The 26,562-nt window shown below is 39.4% G+C and overlaps 1 protein-coding gene across 3 annotated transcripts; it reads left to right on the forward strand.

Annotated features, from left to right (window-relative positions):
• The first annotated feature begins 3,120 nt into the window (after window positions 1-3,120).
• On the forward strand, window positions 3,121-22,449 carry LOC141560378 (uncharacterized). Of its 3 annotated transcripts, none has more exons than XM_074298407.1 (2): window positions 3,121-3,286; window positions 18,130-22,449. In XM_074298407.1, the coding sequence occupies exon 2, from the start codon at window positions 18,159-18,161 to the stop codon at window positions 18,984-18,986; it is 828 nt and encodes a 275-aa protein (XP_074154508.1). In that variant the 5' UTR covers window positions 3,121-3,286; window positions 18,130-18,158; the 3' UTR covers window positions 18,987-22,449. The 3 variants fall into 3 exon arrangements, with proteins under 3 accessions (XP_074154508.1, XP_074154510.1, XP_074154509.1); XM_074298409.1 differs by lacking the exon at window positions 3,121-3,286 and adding an exon at window positions 8,261-8,568; XM_074298408.1 differs by lacking the exon at window positions 3,121-3,286 and adding an exon at window positions 11,014-11,261.
• The last annotated feature ends 4,113 nt before the right edge of the window (window positions 22,450-26,562 follow it).

The following is a 26,562-nucleotide window of genomic DNA, read 5'->3' on the forward strand; positions in this document are numbered from 1 at the left end:
CCAAAGAAAAGTCAGGAATTATAAGAGAAAAATTACAAAACACTTGTCACAAAAATAAAATCAGATTTAAATAATTGGAAAGACATTCAGTGCTCTTGGATAGGCCGAGCGAATATAATAAAGATGACAATACTCCCCAAACTAATCTATTTATTTAGTGCTATACCAATCAGACTCCCAAGAAACTATTTTAATGACCTAGAAAAAATAACAACAAAATTCATATGGAAGAATAAAAGGTCGAGAATTGCAAGGGAACTAATGAAAAAAGACTCAGAGGAAGGTGGTCTAAGTGTACCTGATATAAAGCTATATTATATAGCAGCAGTCACCAAAACCATTTGGTATTGGCTAAGAAATAGACCGGTAGATCAGTGGAACAGATTAGATACAAAGGACAAAAAAGGGTACATCTATAGCAACCTAATCTTTGACAAACCCAAAGATACCAACATTCCGGATAAAAATTCATTATTTCGAAAAAACTGTTGGGAAAACTGGAAATTAATATGGCAGAAATTAGATATGGATCCACACTTAACACCATATACCAAGATAAGATCAAAATGGGTCCCTGATTTAGGCATAAATAGGGAGATAATAAATAGATTAGAGGAACAGAAGATAGTCTACCTCTCAGACTTGTGGAGGAGGAAGGAATTTATGACCAGAGGAGAACTAGAGATCATTATTGATCACAAAATAGAAGATTTTGATTACATCAAACTTAAAAGTTTCTGTACAAATAATACTAATGCAAACAAGATTAGAAGGGAAGTAACAAATTGGGAAAATATTTTTAAAAATAAAGGTTCTGACAAAGGTCTCATTTCCAAAATATATAGAGAACTGAGCCTAATTTATAAGAAACCGAAACATTCTCCAATTGATAAATGGTCAAAGGATATGAACAGACACTTCTCAGATGAAGAAATTGAAACTATATTCACTCACATGAGTGTTCCAAATCACTACTGATCAGAGAAATGCAAATTAAGACAACTCTGAGATACCACTACACACCTGTCAGATTGGCTAAGATGACAGGAACAAATAATGATGAATGTTGGAGGGGATGTGGGGAAACTGGGACACTAATGCATTGTTGGTGGAGTTGTGAAAGAATCCAGCCATTCTGGAGAGCAATTTGGAACTATGCCCAAAAAGTTATCAAACTGTGCATACCCTTTGACCTAGCAGCGCTACTATTGGGTTTATATCCCAAAGAAATACTAAAGAGCGGAAAGAGACATATATGTGCCAAAATGTTTGTGGCAGCTCTTTTTGTTGTAGCTAGAAACTGGAAGATGAATGGATGTCCATCAGTTGGAGAATGGTTGGGTAAATTATGGTATATGAAGGTTATGGAATATTATTGCTCTGTAAGAAATGACCAGCAGGAGGAATAAAGAAAGGCCTGGAGAGACTTACATCAATTGATGCTGAGTGAAATGAGCTGAACCAGAAGATCACTATACACTTCAACAACAATACTGTATGAGGATGTATTCTGATGGAAGTGGAAATCTTCAATATAAAGAAAAGCCAACTCACTTCTAGTTGATCAATGATGGACAGAGGTAGCTACACCCAGAGAAGAAACACTGGGAAGTGAATGTAAATTGTTAGCACTAATATCTGTCTGCCCAGGTTACATGTATCTTCGGAATCTAATGCTTATTGTGCAACAAGAAAATGATATTCACACACATGTATTGTATCTAGGTTATATTGTAACACATGTAAAATGTATGGGATTGCCTGTCATCGGGAGGAGGGAATAGAGGGAAGGGGGGGGGATAATTTGGAAAAATGAATACAAGGGATAATATCATATATATATATATATACATATATATATATATATATATATATATATATATATATATAATAAAAAAAAAGAAAAGAAAAATAGTTTCTGACATGGAAAAATTGCATTGAACAAAACAACTCAACAATTGAATTGCCCAAGTACAAAAGGAGCTAAAAAAGGTAACTGAAGAAAATTATTCACTAAAAGTTAAAATTGAACAAATTGAAATGAATGACTTAATGAGACATCAAGAATTAGTCATACAAAAAAAATGAAAAAATAAAAGAAAAATGTAAAATACCTCATTGGAAAAACAACTTAATATAAATCAACACGGTTTTGTAAAAGATTTCCAGAAGTCCTAGAAGGAGGGTATGTAAACATCAGTCACACATACACCACCTTCACAACTGACCTGGAAAATAGACTTGAGAGACAATCGAAGGATTTCTGGACTCCCTCAAAACTATGATCAAAAAAGCCTAGATATCATCTTTCAGGAAGTCACCAAGGAAAACTGCCCTGGTATCTTAGAACCAAAAGGTAAAATAGCCATTGAAATAATTCGCCAATCAACTCATGAAAGAGTCCCCAAAATGAAATCACCAAGGAATATCATAGCTAAACTTCAAAATTATCAGATTAAGGAAAAATATTGCAAATAGCCCAAAAGAGACAATTCAAACTCCCTTTCCTCCATCTTCTCCTGCCTAAACCCCCCCCGCCAAAGAAAAAAAAAAAAGATTAGCAAAAAAACAATAAAAAGACTCTGGCCATAAAAAGTTATCACAGAGAAGGGACACCAAGACACAAAATCAGAAGAATAAGACAGTGTCAAAATACCTATGGACAACCCCTCCCCCCCAATAAAGAGGCAGGTATTATTAGGCTCAGAAATAAAACATGGAAGAGCTCAAAAAAGATGTTAAAAGATCTTATAGAAAAGGCAGTTGAAAAATCTGGGGAAAAAAGAAAGGTGATATAAGAAAATTTTGAAAAAAAAAACAGGCAACAGCATGGAAAATTATTTAAAAAGTAGAATTGGACAAATGGAAAAGGAGTTTCAAGAATATACTAAAGAAAACAACTTTTTGAAGAATGTATATGGCTAAATGGAAAAGGAAATAAAAAATAAATAAATAAATAAATAAATAAATAAATAACACAAATGTCCAGAAAGAAACAAATCAAAATATTAGGGAGTTATAATAAGGATTCCACAGAACTTGGCAGTTGCAATGCAGATCTGAAATCATGGAACATGAAATTCTGGAAGGCAAAGTCTCTAGGACAGGGGTCCTGAAACTATGGCCTGCGGGTCAGATGCGGCCTGCTGAGGACGTTTATGTGGCCCCTGGGTTATGGCAAAATCAGAACAGAAGTAATGTTCACCCTAAACTCACATTAGCAACGTACACTTCCAGCACTGGACTGAAGCAATGGAGATAGAGTGTGAGGCAATACTGGGGTGAGGTGAGTTCCCAGGTCGGGGTGTGTGGTGTGGGGAAGGGAGAGAGATGCAGAAGAGGTAGAACTGATGGCCTGTGGCCTTGTAAAGTAGCATAAGCCACCACAACAGATAGCTGTGAGGGATGTACAGTGTATGCTGCACATGTCACAGCCACTGCAGGGGGAATATATGGGCTGTGTCTGGTGTGCTGGAATAGTAACAGTTAGTACTACAAGTCCCAGCTTGACTTTATTATTGTCATTATGCTGTAATGACAACGTAACAGCTTCCTCTCTAGTGCATGTTGCAGTACTGACTGCTATTGTTGCCCAGAGTGAGGCTCCAGGTACTAGGCCATGGCCCTGTATCCATAGTGACCTCATGTCTGGCTGTTGTGGTCATCAGTTTTATCATTGTGTGTTTGTTCTGTAGTTTCATGAAGAGATTGAATATTGCTAACATATGTCATCACCTTATAATCACTGGGGTCTGACTTTAGTGCCCCCCCCACTTATCCTGAGTATGAGGAGGTGCAGAGCTGGTGTACTGCTTCATCCCCCTCAAGATTCTTAAGGTCCTCATACACTTGTGCAGCTTCAAGTCACATGATGACCTCCTCTGGAAGCCCCAATGCACAATTTGTCACCAAAGCTTATTCTGCACATACAATATATCACACAGTTATATACATATATCCACAGTCTTGCCTGCGATTATGATAAATTACAAGTGCAGCACATACAGTCATGCAGCTCTGGATCATGAGAATTGATCCCAGGATTGAGAGGAAGCCAGGGCATTTAGGAGGGCCGCCTGAGCAGTGACTTGTGTGTAGGAAAGGTCTGAAGCAGGAGAGAGAATGTGGGAAACGGAGGCATCACAGCTCAGAGGCAGCTTGGAGGAAGTTGGGCATTGCAGTCTGTATGTCTCTTTGTGGGCAAAGTTATTGCTTGTATGTTGTTTTTGTAGTGATATATATATATATATATATATATATATATATGTGTGTGTGTGTGTGTGTGTGTGTGTGTGTATTTTACTAAAAGAAATTTGGAATCCCTTAGAAATAATGATGTCAAGAAAAAGAAAATTTGACTTGGAGTGTAGGATATTCAAAGAACAGTGGACTTATGGTTACTTTTTCATGAAGTACAAGGAAAGAGCTGTATGTCTTATATGCCAGAATATAGTGTCTGTATTCAAAGAATATAATTTGCGTCGACACTATGAAACTCCACATAAAGATAAATATGGTTGGTTAGAGAAGTGAGAAAAGATAAAATATTAAAACTGAAAAATACATCGACAACTCAGCAAAGTATTTTTGTGAAGCAGAAGCAGCTGAATATTTCATCACGGAGAGCAAGTTTTCAAGTTGCCAAGCTAATAGCACACACTGGCAGACCATTCATAGAAGGAGAATTTGTTAAAGAATGCCTTCTTTCTGTTGCCAAAGAGATGTGTCCAGAGGAGGCCGATTTATTTAGTACACTGAGACTTTCAGGACCTACAGTTACATGGAGGATTGAAGAAATGGGAGACAATCTGCATCAGCATTTGCAAAACTCCACAAAAAATAATTTCATATTTTTCCTTGGCACTCAATGAAAGCAATGATGTTCGTGATTTTGCACAACTTCTCATTTTTATTCATAGGACAAATGATTATTTTGAAGTCATAAAAGAGCTTGCTGCACTGCAAAGCATCAAAGGAACAACTACAGGAGAGGATATCTATGAAAAGGTTTGCCAAAATATGGATGGTTTGGAGCTGGACTGGGCTAAACTAGCCAGTGTGATAACTGATGGTGCCCCTAGCATGGTGGGGTCTAAGAAAGGAGTAATTGCTCACATTAATCAAGAGATGGGCAAGCTTAACCATTCTCATCCAACAGCCATACCCTGCCTCATCTACCAACAATCGCTGTGTTGTAAATCACTGAAGTGAGAGGGACTCTGTTAAGAAAATTGTGGAATCTTGTATTAACTTCATTACAGACAATTTCAGGAATTTCTGTCTGAGCTAAATGTTGAGTATGAAGATGTTCTATATCACACAGAAGTCTGTTGGCTGAGGCAAGGGAGAGTTTTGAAACGTTTCTATGATTTACTTCCACAGATTATAACATTTCTGCTTTCAAAAAACAAAGAAGTACCAGAGCTCAATGATGCAGAATGGAAATGGCACCTTGCCTTTCTGACAGATGTAACAGAACTACTCAACAATTTCAATATGCAACTTCAAGGAAAGGGGAAGCTCATCTGCGATATGCAATCATCACATGTCAAAGCATTTGAAGTAAAATTAGGCCTCCTCATCAAACAAGTGAAGTAGGAAAACTTCTGCCATCTCTCCACAACTCAAAATCTGTTAGCAGCAAAACCGCTGATTGCATTCCCAAACAAAACATGTGTGGATTCATTGGAAAAATTGCAAAAGGAGTCCCAATTTAGATTTAAAGAGCTTCATCTCCATGAATAGGACATACAGCTTTTCCGTAACCAATTTTCTGTTGACATTGAAAATGTGGATACAATTTACCAAATGGAACTTGCTGAAATGCAGAATTGTGACTCTCTGAAAGATGCATTCAAGTCAAGCAGCCTTCATATATTTCTGTGCATCTCTCCCCTCTGAGACATATCCTCATCTCAGGAACCATGCACTCAAAATGGCAACCATCTTTGGCAGCACTTATGTTTGTGAACAGAGTTTTTATAGAATGAAACTATTCAATGTTGTATTAGAAATGCTAGCTTTGGCAATGAGTGGAGAAAGATATTAAAAGAATTAAATTAGGTAATGAGGAAACCAAATTATAACTCTTTGCTAATGATATGATGGTATACTTAGAGAACACCAGAGATTCCACTAAAAATCAATTTAAAATAATCCACATCTTTAGCAAAGTTTCAGGATTCAAAAATCCCACATAAATCATCAGCATTCTTAGACTGCAACCTTTTTTCAAATCCTTAATTTTATCCACATCAGAAGGAGTGTATCTTTTTTGTTTGAGCAGAAGAGTCATGCTCTTCAATCACAGGGAATGCATCTATAACATATCGTATATTCTGTCCTTCTCCCTTAGCCTTAACCATTGCTTTTTCTAATTTTGTCATAGGCTGCTTCACAGCTGTTTGTGTCACTGCCTCTTCCCCTCCTCCTCTTTCCTCTACCCATGAAGGGTTAATTGAGGGAGGAGGAGATGGGAAATGCTCCTGTTGCTCAGCATTGTACTTAACTCCATTGTTACCTGACTCATCCTTTTCACCTAGTTTAGTTGGATGATCCTCCTCCTGTTCTTTCTTCCTTTTCTTTAGTCGAACACTTTGTAAAGCCACTTGAATTAAATTGTATGTATGAAGAATATATTTCGAAATAGACTTTGGATTGGAATTGCAGTGTTCACCTACTTGCTCTCCTACTAATTCCCATTCATCTAGATCCAATTTTTTTTCCATACAAAAACAAGGGCATATGACCAGCACAGTTTCTAAAAGTTCTGTGATCTCCTTCAAAATTATAATCAGTTCTTGGCTTTTCATAACTTGACAATGCTCTCTAAACATTTTCCTTGAACAGAAACAGAAGGCTATTTTCTAAACATCTGCCCCATTGAGTTGAAATTCTACATTAGCTCTTTAGCCAAGTTTCCTTGTTGTACTCACCCTAATTTCTGGGTCAGAGGGACTTTTCCATTGGATCCAGATCAGAGGTTTGTTCCACCGAACTCAGGATCCTGTCTGCCCCAAATTAGGCCCCAACATGTCATTTTCTGTTCTTTAAATGGTAATCGTTCTCTGGGCTCGGATTTGTTGGGGAGGTTCTGGAAGCAGCCTTGCTTTCAGTTAAGTGCCAATAATCACCTCTTGCAGCCAAGAGTTACAGTCCGGATCCTTTATTGTACCCTTCAAAATCCTGAATCTTTTTCTGTGTCCACTTCACTTTCTTAGGGCCCTATCTCTCTCCTTGATTCCCGAGGGCTCTTGTCCAAATATCTCCAGCCAGCACAAATGTCAAAATGGGAATGAATCAGACTCGGCCTCCAAGAGTATGGGATTGTGGGACTTCTACCTTCTGAATCTCCGGGAACTCAATCCTAGTTCTGAATGTCCTGGAAGTCCATGAGCAGGCTGTTTCTTTAGACTTGTGAATCTCCAGGACTTGTGAATCTCCCCACTGAATCCTGGCTCTGAATCTCCTCTCAGAGAGTGGGCCTGTCCTTTCCTATGGTCTCTAAAAGACATGAAGTCTAATTTGTGAACCAATGAGAGAACTCCTTTAAAGGTGTGAACTAAGTACATGGGTACATAAATGCTTGGTCTCAAGTTCTGGCTCATAACATCTCCTTGTAGGATCAGAGCAATCCTACTGAACCATTGGATGATATCCATTCCAATGACTTAGCACCTTGTAAGAATCCTAAGAAAAGGATGTTTGAGAAAAAGGTGTGGATGGAGGTAAGGAGTGTTAAAGCAGTTAAGAAGAAGAGGAGGAAGATGGGAAATTTCTTTGCTCTATCAATAAAAAAGCCATATTATCTCTCCTGGATTGGACATGAACCACAGAGGGGAAAAAAAACTGAATTGAAAAATTTTACATTCAAACATATTAAATTCCCCTTATCTATCTATCTATCTATTAGGAAGAAATGTATTTTCTTCCTAATGGATACTCAGACTAGAATTTTACAATTTCAGAGTCGGCGATGTTTTTCATGTTTGGTAAAGATGCATGCTAGGGGGGAAATGGCAAAACTGTTTATTGAGAATCAGTGGGAAATCATTTGAAACCCAATGAAGGCTCAGGGCCTTGGGTTCAGGAAAGTAAGTCAGGAATAAGCTTCCTGTCTCTGCATGAAGAATGCTATCTGCAATGAGAGAGCTGATTGGAGGGAAGGAAATGTTATCATAGGAAAATGGTATGTGATGTCATGATGACCTCACAAAGCATTATGGGGATAAAAGACCAGGAGTCCCAAGAGCCGTGCTCTGTGCGGGAGAGAGAGCAGGCGAGATAGTGTGAGAGTGCGATATTGAGCGGAGATAGAGAGCGCCAGAGCCCAAACAAGAGACAGCGATCGATAGAGAGGAGAGAGGCGGAGGAGAGGAGAGAGTGATAGATAGAGAGGAGAGAGGCGGAGGAGAGGAGAGAGGCGGAGGAGAGGAGAGAGGCGGAGGAGAGGAGAGAGGCGGAGGAGAGGAGAGAGTGATAGATAGAGAGGAGAGAGGGACAGAGAGGTATCACCTCATACTTCACCACCTAAGGGACTGCCTTGGCATCTCGGAGAAGCTCTTTCAGGTAAGAGACTCCATCATACTCACTATTCTGGAGGGGGGACAGCCGAATATGTCTAGGAGAAGGAATGAGGGAGTTTGTATTTGGCGCGGGGGGGAGATATGTATGTTTGTGGGAAGTCACTGGATCTATTCTCTCCATACTGACCTTCACTTGCTAGTTGGTCAAAAGTCAATTGTGTGTTAACTCCTGTTTCCCTATTGCACTGACTTGAATCCTACATAATTCATGATACTCCAAAAGCCACAACAAGTTTGTCTAAGTTCTAAACATGTCCTAGCTATGGATTTCCAATCATTAGGGGTTAGGATTTCATAAGAAAAATTATCTAGTAACATCTTAACATAAGATGATGTGGCCCCATAAAGAGTGCTACCTTTTTTCAAATCCTTAATTTTATCCACATCAGAAGGAGTGTATGTTTTTGTTTGAGCAGAAGAGTCATGCTCTTCAATCACAGGGAATGCATCTATAACATATCGTATATTCTGTCCTTCTCCCTTAGCCTTAACCATTGCTTTTTCTAATTTTGTCATAGGCTGCTTCACAAGCAATTCTGTTTGTGTCACTGCCTCTTCCCCTCCTCCTTCTTCCTCCACCCATGAAGGGTCAATTGAGGGAGGAGGAGATGGGAAATGCTCCTGTTGCTCAGCATTGTACTTAACTCCATTGTTACCTGATTCATCCTTTTCACCTAGTTTAGTTGGATGATCCTCCTCCTGTTGTTTCTTCCTTTTCTTTAGTCTAACACTTTGTAAAGCCACTTGAATTAAATTGTATGTATGAAGAATATCTTTCGAAATAGACTTTGGATTGGAATTGCAGTGTTCACCTACTTGCTCTCCTACTAATTCCCATTCATCTAGATCCAATTTTTTTCCATACAAAAACAAGGGCATATGACCAGCACAGTTTCTAAAAGTTCTGCGATCTCCTTCAAAATTATACCCAGTGCTTGGGTTTTCATAACTTGACAATGCTCTTTAAACATTTTCCTTGAACAGAAACAGAAGGCTATTTTCTAAACATCTGCCCCATTGAGTTGAAATTCTACATTAGCTCTTTAGCCAAGTTTCCTTGTTGTACTCACCCTAATTTCTGGGTCAGAGAGACTTTTCCATTGGATCCAGATCAGAGGTTTGTTCCACCGAACTCAGGATCCTGTCTGCCCCAAATTAGGCCCCAAAATGTCATTTTCTGTTCTTTAAATGGTAATCGTTCTCTGGGCTCGGATTTGTTGGGGAGGTTCTGGAGGCAGCCTTGCTTTCAGTTAAGTGCTAATAATCACCTCTTGCAGCCAAGAGTTACAGTCCGGATCCTTTATTGTACCCTTCAAAATCCTGAATCTTTTTCTGTGTCCACTTCACTTTCTTAGAGCCCTATCTCTCTCCTTGATTCCCGAGAGCTCTTGTCCATATTCTCCAGCCAGCACAAATGCAAAATGGGAATGAATCAGACTCGGCCTCCAAGAGTATGGGATTGTGGGCTTCTACCTTCTGAATCTCTGGGAACTCAATGCTACTTCTGAATGTCCTGGAAGTCCATGAGCAGGCTGTTTCTTTAGACTTGTGAATCTCCTGGACTTTTGAATCTCCAGGACTTGTGAATCTCGCCACTGAATCCTGGCTCTGAATCTTCTCTCAGAGAGTGGACCTGTCCTTTTCTATGGTCTCTAAAAGACATGAAGTCTAATTTGTGAACCAATGAGAGAACTCCTTTAAAGGTGTGAACTAAGTACATGAGTACATAAATACTTGGTCTCAAGTTCTGGCTCATAACATCTCCTTGTAGGATCAGAGCAATCCTACTGAACCATTGGATGATATCCATTCCAATGACTTAGCACCTTGTAAGAATCCTAACAAAAGGATGTTTGAGAAAAAGGTGTGGATGGAGGTAAGGAGTGTTAAAGCAGTTAAGAAGAAGAGGAGGAAGATGGGAAATTTCTTTGCTCTATCAATAAAAAAGCCATATTATCTCTCCTGGATTGGACATGAACCACAGAGGGGAAAAAAAAACTGAATTGAAAAATTTTACATTCAAACATATTAAATTCCCCTTATCTATTCACGCTGGACACAAATGTATTTTCTTCCTAATGGATACTCAGACTAGAATTTTACAATTTCAGAGTCGGTGATGTTTTTCATGTTTGGTAAAGATGCATGCTAGGGGGGAAATGGCAAAACTGTTTATTGAGAATTAGTGGGAAATCGTTTGAAACCCAATGAAGGCTCAGGGGCTTGGGTTCAGGAAAGTAAGTCAGGAAGAAGCTTCCTGTCTCTGCATGAAGAATCCTATCTGCAATGAGAGAGCTGATTGGAGGGAGGGAAATGATATCATAGGAAAATGGTATGTGATGTCATGATGACCTCACAAAGCATTATGGGGATAAAAGACCAGGAGTCCCAAGAGCCGTGTTCTGTGCGGGAGAGAGAGCAGGCGAGATAGGGAGTGTGAGAGTGCGATATTGAGCGGAGATAGAGAGCGCCAGAGCCCAAACAAGAGACAGCGATAGATAGAGAAGAGAGAGGCGGAGGAGAGGAGAGAGCGATAGAGAGGAGAGAGGCGGAGGAGAGGAGAGAGGCGGAGGAGAGGAGAGAGCAATAGATAGAGAGGAGAGAGGGACAGAGAGGTATCACCTCATACTTCACCACCTAAGGGACTGCCTTGGCATCTTGGAGAAGCTCTTTCAGGTAAGAGACTCCATCATACTCACTATTCTGGAGGGGGGACAGCCGAATATGTCTAGGAGAAGGAATGAGGGAGTTTGTATTTGGGGCGGGGGGGAGATATGTATGTTTGTGGGAAGTCACTGGATCTATTCTCTCCATACTGACCTTCACTTGCTAGTTGGTCAAAAGTCAATTGTGTGTTAACTCCTGTTTCCCTATTGCACTGACTTGAATCCTACATAATTCATGATACTCCAAAAGCCACAACAAGTTTGTCTAAGTTCTAAACATGTCCTAGCTATGGATTTCCAATCATTAGGGGTTAGGATTTCATAAGAAAAATTATCTAGTAACATCTTAACATAAGATGATGTGGCCCCATAAAGAGTGCTACCTTTTTTCAAATCCTTAATTTTATCCACATCAAAAGGAGTGTATCTTTTTGTTTTAGCAGAAGAGTCATGCTCTTCAATCACAGGGAATGCATCTATAACATATCGTATATTCTGTCCTTCTCCCTTAGCCTTAACCATTGCTTTTTCTAATTTTGTCATAGGCTGCTTCACAGGCAATTCTGTTTGTGTCACTGCCTCTTCCCCTCCTCCTCTTTCCTCTACCCATGAAGGGTTAATTGAGGGAGGAGGAGATGGGAAATGCTCCTGTTGCTCAGCATTGTACTTAACTCCATTGTTACCTGACTCATCCTTTTCACCTAGTTTAGTTGGATGATCCTCCTCCTGTTCTTTCTTCCTTTTCTTTAGTCGAACACTTTGTAAAGCCACTTGAATTAAATTGTATGTATGAAGAATATCTTTCGAAATAGACTTTGGATTGGAATTGCAGTGTTCACCTACTTGCTCTCCTACTAATTCCCATTCATCTAGATCCAATTTTTTTCCATAGAAAAACAAGGGCATATGACCAGCACAGTTTCTAAAAGTTCTGTGATCTCCTTCAAAATTATAATCAGTGCTTGGCTTTTCATAACTTGACAATGCTCTCTAAACATTTTCCTTGAACAGAAACAGAAGGCTATTTTCTAAACATCTGCCCCATTGAGTTGAAATTCTACATTAGCTCTTTAGCCAAGTTTCCTTGTTGTACTCACCCTAATTTCTGGGTCAGAGAGACTTTTCCATTGGATGCAGATCAGAGGTTTGTTCCACCGAACTCAGGATCCTGTCTGCCCCAAATTAGGCCCCAACATGTCATTTTCTGTTCTTTAAATGGTAATCGTTCTCTGGGCTCGGATTTGTTGGGGAGGTTCTGGAGGCAGCCTTGCTTTCAGTTAAGTGCCAATAATCACCTCTTGCAGCCAAGAGTTACAGTCCGGATCCTTTATTGTACCCTTCCAAATCCTGAATCTTTTTCTGTGTCCCCTTCACTTTCTTAGAGCCCTATCTCTCTCCTTGATTCCCGAGAGCTCTTGTCCAAATATCTCCAGCCAGCACAAATGTCAAAATGGGAATGAATCAGACTCGGCCTCCAAGAGTATGGGATTGTGGGGCTTCTACCTTCTGAATCTCTGGGAACTCAATCCTAGTTCTGAATGTCCTGGAAGTCCATGAGCAGGCTGTTTCTTTAGACTTGTGAATCTCCTGGACTTGTGAATCTCCAGGACTTGTGAATCTCGCCACTGAATCCTGGCTCTGAATCTTCTCTCAGAGAGTGGACCTGTCCTTTTCTATGGTCTCTAAAGACATGAACTCTAATGTGTGAACCAATGAGAGAACTCCTTTAAAGGTGTGAACTAAGTACATGAGTACATAAATACTTGGTCTCAAGTTCTGGCTCATAACATCTCCTTGTAGGATCAGAGCAATCCTACTGAACCATTGGATGATATCCATTCCAATGACTTAGCACCTTGTAAGAATCCTAACAAAAGGATGTTTGAGAAAAAGTGTGGATGGAGGTAAGGAGTGTTAAAGAAGTTAAGAAGAAGAGGAGGAAGATGGGAAATTTCTTTGCCCTATCAATAAAAAAGCCATATTATCTCTCCTTGATTGGACATGAACCATAGAGGGAAAGAAAAAAAAGCTGAATTGAAAAATTTTACATTCAAACTATTAAATTCCCCTTATCTATCTATCTATCTATTAGGAAGAAATGTATTTTCTTCCTAATGGATACTCAGACTAGAATTTTACAATTTCAGAGTCGGTGATGTTTTTCATGTTTGGTAAAGATGCATGCTAGGGGGAAAATGGCAAAACTGTTTATTGAGAATTAGTGGGAAAGTGTTTGAAACCCAATGAAGGCTCAGGGGCTTGGGTTCAGGAAAGTAAGTCAGGAACAAGCTTCCTGTCTCTGCATAAAGAATCCTATCTGCAATGAGAGAGCTGATTGGAGGGAGGGAAATGATATCATAGGAAAATGGTATGTGATGTCATGATGACCTCACAAAGCATTATGGGGATAAAAGCCCAGGAGTCCCAAGAGCCGTGCTCTGTGCGGGAGAGAGAGCAGGCGAGATAGAGAGTGTGAGAGTGCGATATTGAGCGGAGATAGAGAGCACCAGAGCCCAGACAGGAGACAGGGATAGATAGAGAGGAGAGAGGCGTAGGAGAGGGAGAGAGTGAGGAGGAGGAAGGGAGAAGAGAGGGAGAGGAGAGGGAGAGGAGAGAGTGCGGTGTAAAAAATAGAGTTAAGAGAGGAGCGAGAGTGAGGGAAAGAGAGGGTGAGGGAAAGAGAGAGTGGGGATAGAGAAACAGTGAATAAAAAGTGTGAGAGAAAACTGAGAAAGGTTGTGAGAGAGTGTGGAAAAAGGGAGAGAGAGGGAGAGGGAAACAGAGAGAGGGAGAGAACGAGCAAGAGAGGAGAGAGGGAGGGAAAGAGGAGAGAGAGAAAGAGTGGGAAAGAGAGAGAAAGGGAGATACAGAGACAGACAGAGGGACAGAGAGGTATCACTTCGTACTTCACCACCTAAGGGGCTGCCTTGGGTTTTGCATCTCAGAGAAGCTCTTTCAGGTAAGAGACTCCATGATACTCACTATTCTGGAGTGGGGACAGCCGAATATGTCTAGGAAGAAGAGTGAGGGAGTTTGTATTGGGGGGAAGTATGTATGTTTGTGGGAAGCCACTGGGAGTAGACATGAATGAGAGAGACATTGCTTGTGACAGCAATAGGAGCTGGACAAGATGCTTGTGGTCTGTCCTCATTGGGGGAGCAGCTGGGATACATGGGAGAACTTAAGGGAGACAACTCTTCTATAGACTCTGAGGAGATTACTCAAACCATCTGAGACTCACCACAAAGAAAATGGCTTTTTGTTTGTTGTTAATCTGAAGAAGCTCCTCAGTTCTTAAGAATGATGTGGGCCTGGGAGTCTGGATGACTGCGTTTCAAACTCAGTGTCCCTGAGGCAAACCATTTCCCATTTGCCTCTGTTTCCTCACAGGGTTGATGTAAGGATCAAAGGAGATGTATAGGGGGAAAGGCTATGGAGTGCAGTGCAGGTGGCACAAGGGAGAGGTTTGCTCTCTCTCTCCCTGATGTGACCCTGAGACTGCCTCCAGGTCTTCATTTAGAGCAATAGCCCCCCATTGGGGGGATTCAAGCTTATCATACATTTGAGCAACCTGTGTTCATTAAAGCCTAAATGAGAAAGGAAGGAATCGAACCCCCAAAGAATTGATTTCAAGTCAACCCCATAACCTTTATGACTTTCTTTAAAAGATGTGAGTAACAATCATTACATAAATCACAGATTTAAGCCCCTTATATCTTATCATGCCATGAGAGATGTGGGGATCCCCTTAGCTGGAGACGAGATGAGGCAGAGCAGTATCAAAGATTTTAACTTTTTTTCTGACAATTAACCTTCAGACAAGTACTGGAGCCTACCTATCCCACAAAACTCCAAACCATATTTTAAATTCATAGAAAAAGTTCTCTGCAAATCTCAAAAGGAATATATATTCCATTGCTTGTTTTAATTGGAAGGGGGGGTGGAAAAGATTGTTTATCCTACTTGTAGATATCCCAGGTAGGTATGGAAAATCCTTTTCTCCCTGTGCTTGGGTAGCCAATCTGTCATTTCTTCTTAGAGCTGGTATGTTTCAAGGCACTGAAAGGGTTAAGAAAGGCTATTCCAGGGTAGAAGCTTTCAAGGTTAGGGCTTTCAAGTTGCTCAATCTTGCCCTTCAGGCCCACATTGTAGTTACTACTTTGTCCCCTTAGATCTTGTGGATTTGAGTAAAAGACTATGAGTAAATGTTAAGGGGAAAGAAGAAGCAGGGATGGGAGCCGGTGGACTGTAGGCCTGACCAGTATATAGGATATTGTCAATTCAAAGAATATTAGAATTTTCAGAAATTTTGTGCCCTTGTTTTTGAGCTTTAAAGCTTTCTTCTTTATTTTTCGAACTTTAAAAATTCTTCTTTATACTGACAATTTGCCTACAAAGTTTCAACCTCTATTTCTTCCATAGTTGTTAAAAGGAATTTCTCAGTTGCTGACTTTGGATTACTTTTAATGGGGAGGAGAGGGGAGAGATGGAATGGGAAAAGGAGGAAACAGGGAAAGGGACCTCTAGAAATGGATCATTTTTTATCAAAACGTATTGGACAATGAAAAGCAATAGCTGACTTGTGTCCAATGAGAGATTAAGTCTTTTTTGGGCTGCTTGATACTCCTTTAGCTGGGAAGATGGGATGTTGGAAGCAGAGTCCTCAGTACTTATTTGATGACAGTATTTTTCCTCAGGAAATTCCTAGAATTCATCATGGTGCAAAGAAACCAAATTATTTCCTCAGGCTGAGGATCAATCACTAAATAAATAGCAATGATTATTCTTATGTCAGTCACTGTATTCAATAAGACACCTCCCCCCAAATTCATCTTAAGAGAGAGGGCCAGAAGTACACAAACTAGAATATGCCAAGTAAATACAGAGTATATAAAAATGTCAGAAGGCATAATCCTAATGGAACAATGAGGCTATCAGAAGAGTTTAGGACAGAGGTGTACACGGTCACCAGGCTGATATCTATGGGAGAAAAGAAGGGAAAAAACAAAAACAAAAAACAAACCAAAAAACTCCTATAGTAAAAATGTCATCTAGTAAGGAATTAAAAGATGACTAAGTCGTTGGAAGACATGTGGGCTGAGCTAAGGGAAGAGTAGTGGATGACTGAGCCTGCAAACCTGGGTGACAAAAAAGGGAATTTCAGAAGAGAACAGAGGGTAGGAGAAAAAGAACAGATTCTGTTTTGGACATCTTGAGGATCCAGTGCAATTGGCCATCTGGTTCAAAATGTCCATTAGATATTACATGGGAATTGGGGGAAAGAGCTCAAGAGAGATTGAGGCAGGATGAATATCCCTGGCCGTGGTTTAACCTGTATATGTTTGTATCCCGACATAGAAGAATGATACTTGTAACTCCTTAGGACATTCCCAATATTCTGGCTGTTAGAAGGAATATACATGGCCAGGGGATAACGAATGTGCGTGAAGTATGAAGGAATAATATCTTTTTTTAAAAATGATGACAGGGAGTGAGACAGGAATGTACTGGGAAAAGGGAAAGGAAAAAGTGGAGTGCTGCAAATTATGTGCCATAAGAAAAAGAAAAAAAAAAAGGCTTTTTCATTGAAGAAGGAGAGGAGAGATTGAGAGAACATTACTCTCATCAGAAGTGGCTCAAATAAGAGACATCATAAATACTCAATAGGTGTATGGAAATCTATCTTAGCCTGCAGGAAAATGGGAGGGCAATAGAATATGGGAGAGGGGTGATAAAAGAAGAGAGTCAGTGGTCAATAGCAAAACATGTTTGAAGAGAGAGTGAAAGGAGAGAGAGAATAAATGAGGGGAAAGCAATAGTAATAGTAAAAGCAATTTTTGAAGTGTTTATCTATTGGAATATCATTGTTCTCTGGGAAATGATGAGCTGAATGTTCCCATGGGGGGGAAAAAACCTGAAAAGTACTCCACGAACAAAGCAAAATATGCTGTATATGAAATGATAGCAAGGTTCTGGGGAGATCAGGAGTAAAGGATTTTAATGTTCTCACTCACAAAATCTTGTACAACTACTCTAAAGGACTTATGATAAAAAATCTTATTCATTCACAGAGAAGGACTGATTATGTGTGAATACAGATTGAAGCATTCTCATTTTTTTCTTAATCTCTCTATTTTTAAAATAATTTCTCTTCAGTGTTCTATTTTCATTAAGGTGGGAGGTCTATGTTTTTTCACAAATTTATGAAAATGTTTTGGATAATTTCATATATGGTTTCTTAATTTGTGGATGGGGAAAGAACCTACAAAGCAAACATCTTTAAAAAATCTTTACATTAAGAAATGTATAAGAAAAAATTTTAAATGTAATGGGCTCAATATTAAATTAATTGAAATTATATTCAAAAAGGGATCATTCACTTTTGTCCTTTGGAGGTTATCATAGTAACTTTGCATTTCACTTAGTAAAACTCAATCCAATGAGAATGTGAGAAATCAGAGTACAGAGAGTTTAGGAGAGAGAAAGGGGAAAGAATAAGTAGAGGCCACAGTCAATAAACATTTCTTATCTAGAGTGGGTCAAGCTCCATAGTAAGCAGTGGGGGGATACAAGAATTGCCCAAGCCGGGCCCTGGTTTGAAGGAGTTTCCAGTATAAGGGGGTGATTCCATACAAACAACTCTGTACAAATAAGTGGTTTACCAGAAAAAATTGGAAGTAATGAAGTTGTCTCTTGGGGTTCCTCCAAGTGTGTGATAAGGGAGAGCATAGGCAAGAGCACATTGATAAAGGTCCAGTTGCCCACCAAAGGCCAGGAATCACTCCTTGGCCAATCATAATCTCAGAGCTGCTGCTCTTTGCTACCCACAATTCCTGATTCCTTCACCTTTGCTCATATGGTCCCTTCTTCATTCACAGACTTGGTCGAGGAGCAACAGGCAAAAGCAATGAGACGCTCAGGTCCCCGTCACCGTATTTTTGCCTTGTATTTGGAAAATATTCAGCAACCCTCCGACCTCAGGAGCCAGGGGCACAATATTCCTGTGAGCTCACCAAGGAAGGAGAGGAACGCTGGGGGCCCTTGGTGGATGAGACATTTAGGCTTTGACATTCCTCCTAAGGCCCTGGCTCTTCTTTTGATTTTGATTAATCCACCCCCTCGTTCTGCATCCTGTGCTGAAACAACACACAGAGCTCCAAACAGGAACAGCAAAGTCCATCCTATTTTCACAAATGATTCAGAAACTTCACCCAAGGCTGTCCCCAACGCCCTCACCTCCACCATCAGGCCTCCGGAATTATGCTCTGAAAAAGCCGGTCCCAACCACCCTGAAAAATTCAGTGCATTTAAGAAACTAAGATCTAAAGTGGAAACTGCCCTTAGCCCTCTCTCCAACAGTACCCCACTGGACCCTGTCTTTCGCCCTCGGGACACCAGTACACCAAAATGTGTTCGGAAACTTGCTGCAGAAATGCTCCAAGAAGAATGGTCTTATCCAGAAAATGCTAATCCCCCCAGCCCTATCAGAACCAGTGCCATTAATATAAGACCTAAAGTACAGCCTATCTCCAACCCTGACTCCAGCACTATTCCAGAGTGTAGCTACAAAGATGACTCAGAAATGATACTAGGAGAATGCTCCAAACAACAAAAATCCACCCTATCCCGCCTTGCCAAACTCATTACAACTCAAAAGAGGAGGGGTAAAGTGAACCCTGTCTTTGTCATCCACTCCCATTCCTCCCAAACAACCCAGGGAGGCCATTCTGGCTAATAATGCCCCTTTTGGGGTTTCTTTAAAAAGTTTCTTTCTTTAAATGGAGGAGTCTAGAAGTATCATCAAAAATATGCTAACTTACAGCACTGCCTATTTTGCCTACAGGCTTGACAAAATTATGCTGCCGATCAAATTTAGACATTAAAATAAAAAAAAAAAAAAATTGGGGTAGAATGGAGGTCCTTCAGACACAGCCCCAAAGATGGGAAGAAAGCCATTGGACTGAGGATTTTCCTGTCTGAACTATCATCACTAGGCTAAATCCACCGAAAAAAGAAGTGGGGACCCTTGGCCTGGCTAGGTATTGGCTGGAGCTTCAGCAAAAACCACAGACACTTTTATCTCACAGTCAAATCAAGTTGAAGTTGTGAGCCTCCTGGAGAATAAGTGAAGCTGGGCTGATTAGGATGGCAACAGCTGGCCCACTGAGGACCTGAGGAAGTGGCCCTGACAAGAAGGAACCACACCCTGGTGGGAGCAGAGGCAGGGGCTGGGATGCTATTGGCTGCTAGTACAGAGTGCTGGTACACCCAAGAGGGGATGCTCTTGGTTTGTGCTTCTGGGTCAGAGAGTTTGGGGTTTCTGGACAGAGGGCACATCTGAAGAGGAAGCATGAGGAACCATCCCTTTACAACACAAGTAGAGGTCCTTAAAATAGTATTAAATCTTTTTTAAAAAATGCACCAGCTAAGAAGAATCCCACCATAGGAACATTATGGCAACAGGGAAGCCGAGAGTTCATTTTAAGAGGAGGACGATTAAGTAAAAGAGCTTTTATCTCAAAGAGTAACCTGAAATGGCCCCAAACCCAAAGAGAATGTATACAACTCAAACAAGAATTTAAAAGTCAAATCAGAGACACTAAGGAAAAACTAACCAAAAAAAAAAAAAAAAAAAAAAATCCGTGCAAGGAAAACCAAAAGCTTATGAAACGAAAAAGGAAACCAACTTGGAAAGGAGAAATAGTCTCAAGATGAAAATAATTCTTTGATAATGAGGATGGAGCAAGTACAAGACAAAAAAGTTAAGACAAACCAGGAAATAACAGAAAGGATAGATTTTAGAGATTCAAAACAAAGAGAACCAAATGAGAAATAAAAGTTAAAAAACAGATCTGGAGAACAGATTTAAGAAGAGAAAATTGGACTGCCTGACAATTGTGACCTAAAAAAGAACCTTGAAACAAAAATGCAAGAAGTAATTTAGGAAAATTGTCCTGGGGGTGGAAGAGCCAAGATGGCAAGAGAGGAGACATGACTTTATCAGAGCTCTCTCACATATCCCTCAAATTAACAGCAAATCGAGCCTTTGATCTGGTTTTGAAGTGACAGAACCCACAAGTATTTGCAGTGTGACATATTTCCGCCAGAAGATAATTTTAAAGATCTCCAGAAAAGGTCTGCTTCAATTGACCACTGTGGGAAGTAGGCCAAGCACTGGTAATGCAGACCTCCCCCCATCCAGGGTGGTGTGGGCTTCAGGCACCAAGGAATCTAGCAGGAGGAATCTATAGCAGTGCTGGCTCCTCTGTCCTTGTTACAAGCCGATAAATCAGCATATTAGCTGGAAAACATCCAACACAAATGCAAAAGGCAAATCAGCCGCTCAACCCCAGAATATCTTGGGCCCTGGCCATGCCCAACTAGCACCAGAAGTTAGTCAGCACTGACCCAACTTAGCCTAATAGAGGAAGCTTGGACAATCCCCCCTTTATCTAAAACAGACCTCAATCTTAAAAAACAATAAGCAAAAAGAACTCTCAGCATAGTTTTTTATGGAGAAAGAGAACAAGAGATTTCAAACTCTGAGGACACTAAAAGCAGGTCATCTCCAGATGAGATCCCAAAGGATGATAGGAATTCGTCCCCATCTCACAAGCCTCTCTTGGAAGAATTCAAAAAGGAACTTGAAACGAGAAGAAAGATAAGGAAAGGAAATGAAAATTTTGCAAGAGGGTTTCAAAAAGAAACATTATCTAAAGAAAACTATTTACCAAATAGATTTAATGAAATGGTAAAAGCCTATAATACCTTACAAAATGGATTTGACAAAATAGGAAAAGAAAATAACTCCTTGAAAAATAGTTTCTGGGGGGCGGAGCCAAGATGGCGGAGAAGAAACACACGACTCTGTGAACGTCCTCACTCCCTCACAACCAATTAGATAAATCAGCCTCACAAATAGCCCTGGACTGATAGATACCACAAGGACTGGAAGCACGACTTACCAGCTGAAGAGAATCTGGAGTTTCAACAGAAAAGGTCAGTTCCCAGGGGAGGAAGAAGAGAGGCCAGCACAGATGGCTGGGTGCTAGCATACTGCTCTGATCGAGCTGGGAAGGGCTCTGGGAACAGAGAAGCCACTGAGATAAAGGAATCTGGCACAGGCCGTTAGCTCTTCTCTGCTTAGCATATAGCAGTTCAGAAGAGAAAGCTAAAATACTTTAAAAAAACTCAGAGAGATTAGATTTTCCCCGGACCCTGGGGGTGACTCAGGAGATCTTGGCACCAGGGGGTGTGGCCTCAGCTACCACCTGAGAATAGTTAAGAGATTGACAAGTGGGTGGATACGGCCCAAGGCAACACACATTGCCTAGCTTAGCTGGAGGGAGTGGAACTCAGATCCGGAAGTACCAGAGGAGTGGAACCTTTGAACTAGGGACCTCGGTTTCTGGCAGACACTTCCAGTTTGAGCACAGGGGCTTTTCACGTCACCTGCTGCAGACATCCACTCCCCACCTGGACTCATATGCTAGGCTTTGTGCCATATTTACTGTTCAATCTCAACCTCAGGGAAGCCACTAAAACACAGCGCCCTCGGGGCACAGCAGTGCTAGTCACCTCTGAGGCACTTCCAGGGAGGGGGTGGGGAACTCTCTCCCAGAGCTCTCTCTTAGCTCAGGCACAAGAGCCACTGCATCCATCCGGTCTGGGAGCAAGCTGGTAAAGAAGTAAATAAATAATTTCCTAACCCAGGGACAGACCCCAAAAGATTTTTTAAATATGAACAAAAAAGCCAGAAAAACCATAGATTCCTACTACACAGAGAAATAGCGGGTATCCAACCCCGAGGAAGTTAACAGCAGAGAGACAGCAGATAACAACCTAAAGGGGAACGGTTCCTGCCCCCCATCACATAACTCTCTCCTAGATGAGACTATTAAAAAGTTAAGAAAGCTTGAAGAAAAATGGGAAAAGGAAAGGGAAGCTATGATAGAGAATAACTACGTCCTGAAATTGGAGTTGGAAAAAATAAAGAATTCACAGGAGATGCAGGGAAACAAAATTTGTGAATTAGAAAAGGTTAAAAAATCACAGGAAAGTAGGATTTCTGAATTGGAGAAGATAAAAAAGTCTCAAGAAAATAGAATTTCTGAATTGGAAAAAGAAAATAATTCTCAAAAAAAAAAAATTAGAGAAATGGAAAAAAAATCAATAGAGCAAAATAATTCATTTAAAAACGAAATTGGGCATTTACAAAAAGAACTAAAAACTGTGAAAGAAGGAAATAACTCCTTAAAAGTCAGGATGGAACAAATAGAAATGAATGATTCACAGAGAACCCAAGAATCAGCCAAACAAAACAAAAAAAAATGAGAAGCTGGAGAACAACGTCAAATACTTACTGGGAAAATCTATAGACCTGGAAAATAGATCTAGGAGAGATAATGTGCAGATCATTGGACTTCCAGAAAACTATGACCAAAAAAAGAGCCTAGATTCTATTTTACAGGCAATTATCAAAGAGAACTGTCCAGAGATAATAGAAACAGAAGGGAAAGTAGATGTGGAAAGAATTCATCAAACTCCTTCTGAAATAGACCCTAAAAAAAGAACACCATGGAATATTGTGGCTAAGCTGCAGAATTACCACACAAAGGAGAAAATCCTGCAAGCAGCTAGAAAAAAACAATTTAAATACCAAGGTGCCACAATAAGGGTCACTCAAGATCTGGCTGCCTCCACATTAAAAGATAGAAGGTCCTGGAACCTGATAATCTGTAAGGCAAAAGATCAAGGACTGCAACCAAGAATGAACTACCCAGCTAACTTTAGCATCTTTTTCCATGGAAGAAGATGGTCATTCAATGAAATAGAGGAATTCTATATGTTTCTAAGAAAAAAAGCAGACTTAAACAAAAAATTTGATCTACATCCACAAGACTGAAGAGACACAGAAAAAGGTACACAGAACCCTTGAGAAATGTAACTCTGTTGTGGGTATATAAAAAGTACTCAAGGATAATTTGATTTTACTGATATAAAAGAAAAAAAGGGGGCTGTAGTAAAGAGAAGGAGGTCATTTCAGAAAAAGGGGAAGGAATGATAAAAAGAGGGAAACTACATCCCATGAAGAGGCATAGAAAATACACCATATCTGAGGGAATTTATTAAGGGGGAGAATCATTGTGTGAATCTTACTCTCATCAGGAGAGGCTCATAGAGTAAATAATTAACATTTTTGTTTTTCAGAGAATTTTCTCTCACCTCATTAAAATGGGGGAGAGAAAAAGGGAAAAGGAAAAGGAGAATAAGAGAAGGGACTTGGAGGGAGGGGGGGAGGGATACTTAAAAAAAGGGAGGGTTGTGCGTCACAAGGGGGGTCTGTAAATTAAATATCGGGGAGGGGGATCAGGGGCGTCAAGGGAAAAAGCATAATCTGGGGATAATATGATGGCAGGAAATACAGAATTAGTCATTTTAACTGTAAATGTGAATGGGATGAACAATCCCATCAACGGAGAGGGATAGCAGATTGGATCAAAAATCAGAACCCTACAATATGTTGTCTGCAGGAAACACACTTAAAGCAGGGAGATACATACAGAGTAAAGGTAAAAGGTTGGAACAGAGCCTATTATGATTCAGGTAAAGCCAAAAAAGCAGGGGTAGCTATCCTTATATCAGATCAAGCAAAAGCAGAAGTTGATATAATTAAAAGAGATCAGGAAGGAAACTATATACTGCTGAAAGGTAGCATAAATAATGAAGCCATATCAATACTAAACATATATGCACCAAGTGGTATAGCATCTAACTTTCTAAAGGAAAATTTAAGAGAGTTGCAAGAAGAAATAGACAGTAAAACCATAATAGTGGGAGATCTCAAGTTTGCACTCTCAGATTTAGACAAATCAAACCACAAAACAAACAAGAAAGAAATTAAAAAAGTAAATAGAACATTAGAAAAACTAGGTATGATAGACCTTTGGAGAAAACTGAATGGCAGTAGAAAGGAATATACTTTCTTCTCAGCAGTTCATGGATCCTATACAAAAATAGACCATATATTAGGACATAAAGATCTCAAAATTAAATGTAGGAAGGCAGAAATAATAAATGCCTTCTTCTCAGACCACAATGTAATAAAAGATACATTCAGTAAAAAGTTAGGGGTAAATAGACCAAAAAGTAATTGGAAACTGAATAATCTCATCTTAAAGAATGACTGGGTGAAAGATCAAATTATAGAAACAATTAACAATTTCACCCAAGATAATGACAATGATGAGACATCATACCAAAATCTTTGGGATGCAGCTAAAGCAGTAATAAGGGGAAATTTTATATCTTTAGAGGCTTATTTGAAGAAAATAGAGAAAAAGAAGATTAACGAATTGGGCTTGCAACTTAAAAGGCTAGAAAAAGACCAAATTAAATACCCCCAACCAAAAGTTAAACTTGAAATACAAAAATTAAAAGGAGAAATCAATAATATTGAAAGTAAAAAACTATTGAATTAATAAATATAACCAAGAGTTGGTTTTATGAAAAAGCCAATAAAATAGATAAACCTTTGGTAAATTTGATCAGAAAAAAGAAAGAGGAAAATCAAAGTGTTAGTCTTACAAATGAAAAGGGGGATCTTTCCACCAATGAAGAGGAAATTAGAGAAATAATGAGTTACTTTGCCCAACTTTATGCCAATAAATTTGATAACTTAAGTGAAATGGATGACTTCCTCCAAAAATATAGGCTCCCTAGATTAACAGAGGAGGAGATAAATTGCTTAAATCGTCCCATTTCAGAAAAAGAAATAGAACAAGCTATTAATCAACTCCCCAGGTAAAAATCCCCAGGACCAGATGGATTCATATGTGAATTCTACCAAACATTTAAAGAACAATTAGCCCCAATGTTATATAAATTATTTGAAAAAATAGGGGATGAAGGAGTCCTACCAAACTCCTTTTATGACACAGACATGGTACTGATACCTAAACCAGGTAGATCGAAAACTGAGAAAGAAAATTATAGACCAATCTCCTTAATGAATATTGATGCTAAAATCTTAAATAAGATATTAGCAAAAAGACTTCAGAAAATCATCTCCAGGATAATACACTATGATCAAGTAGGATTTATTCCAGGAATGCAGGGCTGGTTTAATATTAGGAAAACTATTAATATAATTGACTATATTAATAATCAAATTAATAAGAACCATATGATCATCTCAATAGATGCAGAAAAAGCATTTGACAAAATCCAACATCCATTCCTACTAAAAACTCTTGAGAGTATAGGAATAAATGGACTATTCCTTAGAATAATCAGGAGCATATATTTAAGACCTTCAGTAAGCATAATATGCAATAGAAATAAACTGCAACCTTTCCCAGTAAGATCAGGAGTGAAACAAGGTTGCCCACTATCACCATTACTATTCAATATAGTACTAGAAACGCTAGCCTCGGCAATAAGAGCCGAGAAAGAGATTCAAGGAATTAGAGTAGGAAATGAGGAAATTAAACTATCACTTTTTGCAGATGACATGATGGTATACTTAGAGAACCCCAAAGACTCTGCTAAAAAGCTGCTAGAAATAATTCAAAATTTCAGCAAAGTGGCAGGATACAAAATAAATCCACATAAATCCTCGGCATTTTTATATATCACTAACAAAATGCAACAGCAAGAGATACAAAGAGAAATTCCATTCCAAACAAATGTTGAGAGTATAAAGTATTTGGGAATCCATCTACCAAAGAAAAGTCAGGAATTATATGAGAAAAATTACAAAACACTTGCCACAAAAATAAAATCAGATTTAAATAATTGGAAAGACATTCAGTGCTCTTGGATAAGCCGAGCGAATATAATAAAGATGACAATACTCCCCAAACTAATCTATTTATTTAGTGCTATACCAATCAGACTCCCAAGAAACTATTTCAATGACCTAGAAAAAATAACAAAAAAATTCATATAGAAGAATAAAAGGTCGAGAATTGCAAGGGAACTAATGAAAAAAAAGTCAGAGGAAGGTGGTCTAAGTGTACCTGATCTAAAGCTATATTATATAGCAGCAGTCACCAAAACCATTTGGTATTGGCTAAGAAATAGACCGGTAGATCAGTGGAACAGATTAGATACAAAGGACAAAAAAGGATACATATATAGCAACCTAATCTTTGACAAACCCAAAGATACCAACATTAGGGATAAAAATTCATTATTCGGAAAAAACTGTTGGGAAAACTGGAAATTAGTATGGCAGAAATTAGATATGGATCCACACTTAACACCATATACCAAGATAAGATCAAAATTGGTCCATGATTTAGGCATAA

Source organism: Sminthopsis crassicaudata, chromosome 3, assembly GCF_048593235.1.
Source record: "Sminthopsis crassicaudata isolate SCR6 chromosome 3, ASM4859323v1, whole genome shotgun sequence".
In the NCBI taxonomy this organism is placed as follows: domain Eukaryota; kingdom Metazoa; phylum Chordata; class Mammalia; order Dasyuromorphia; family Dasyuridae; genus Sminthopsis; species Sminthopsis crassicaudata.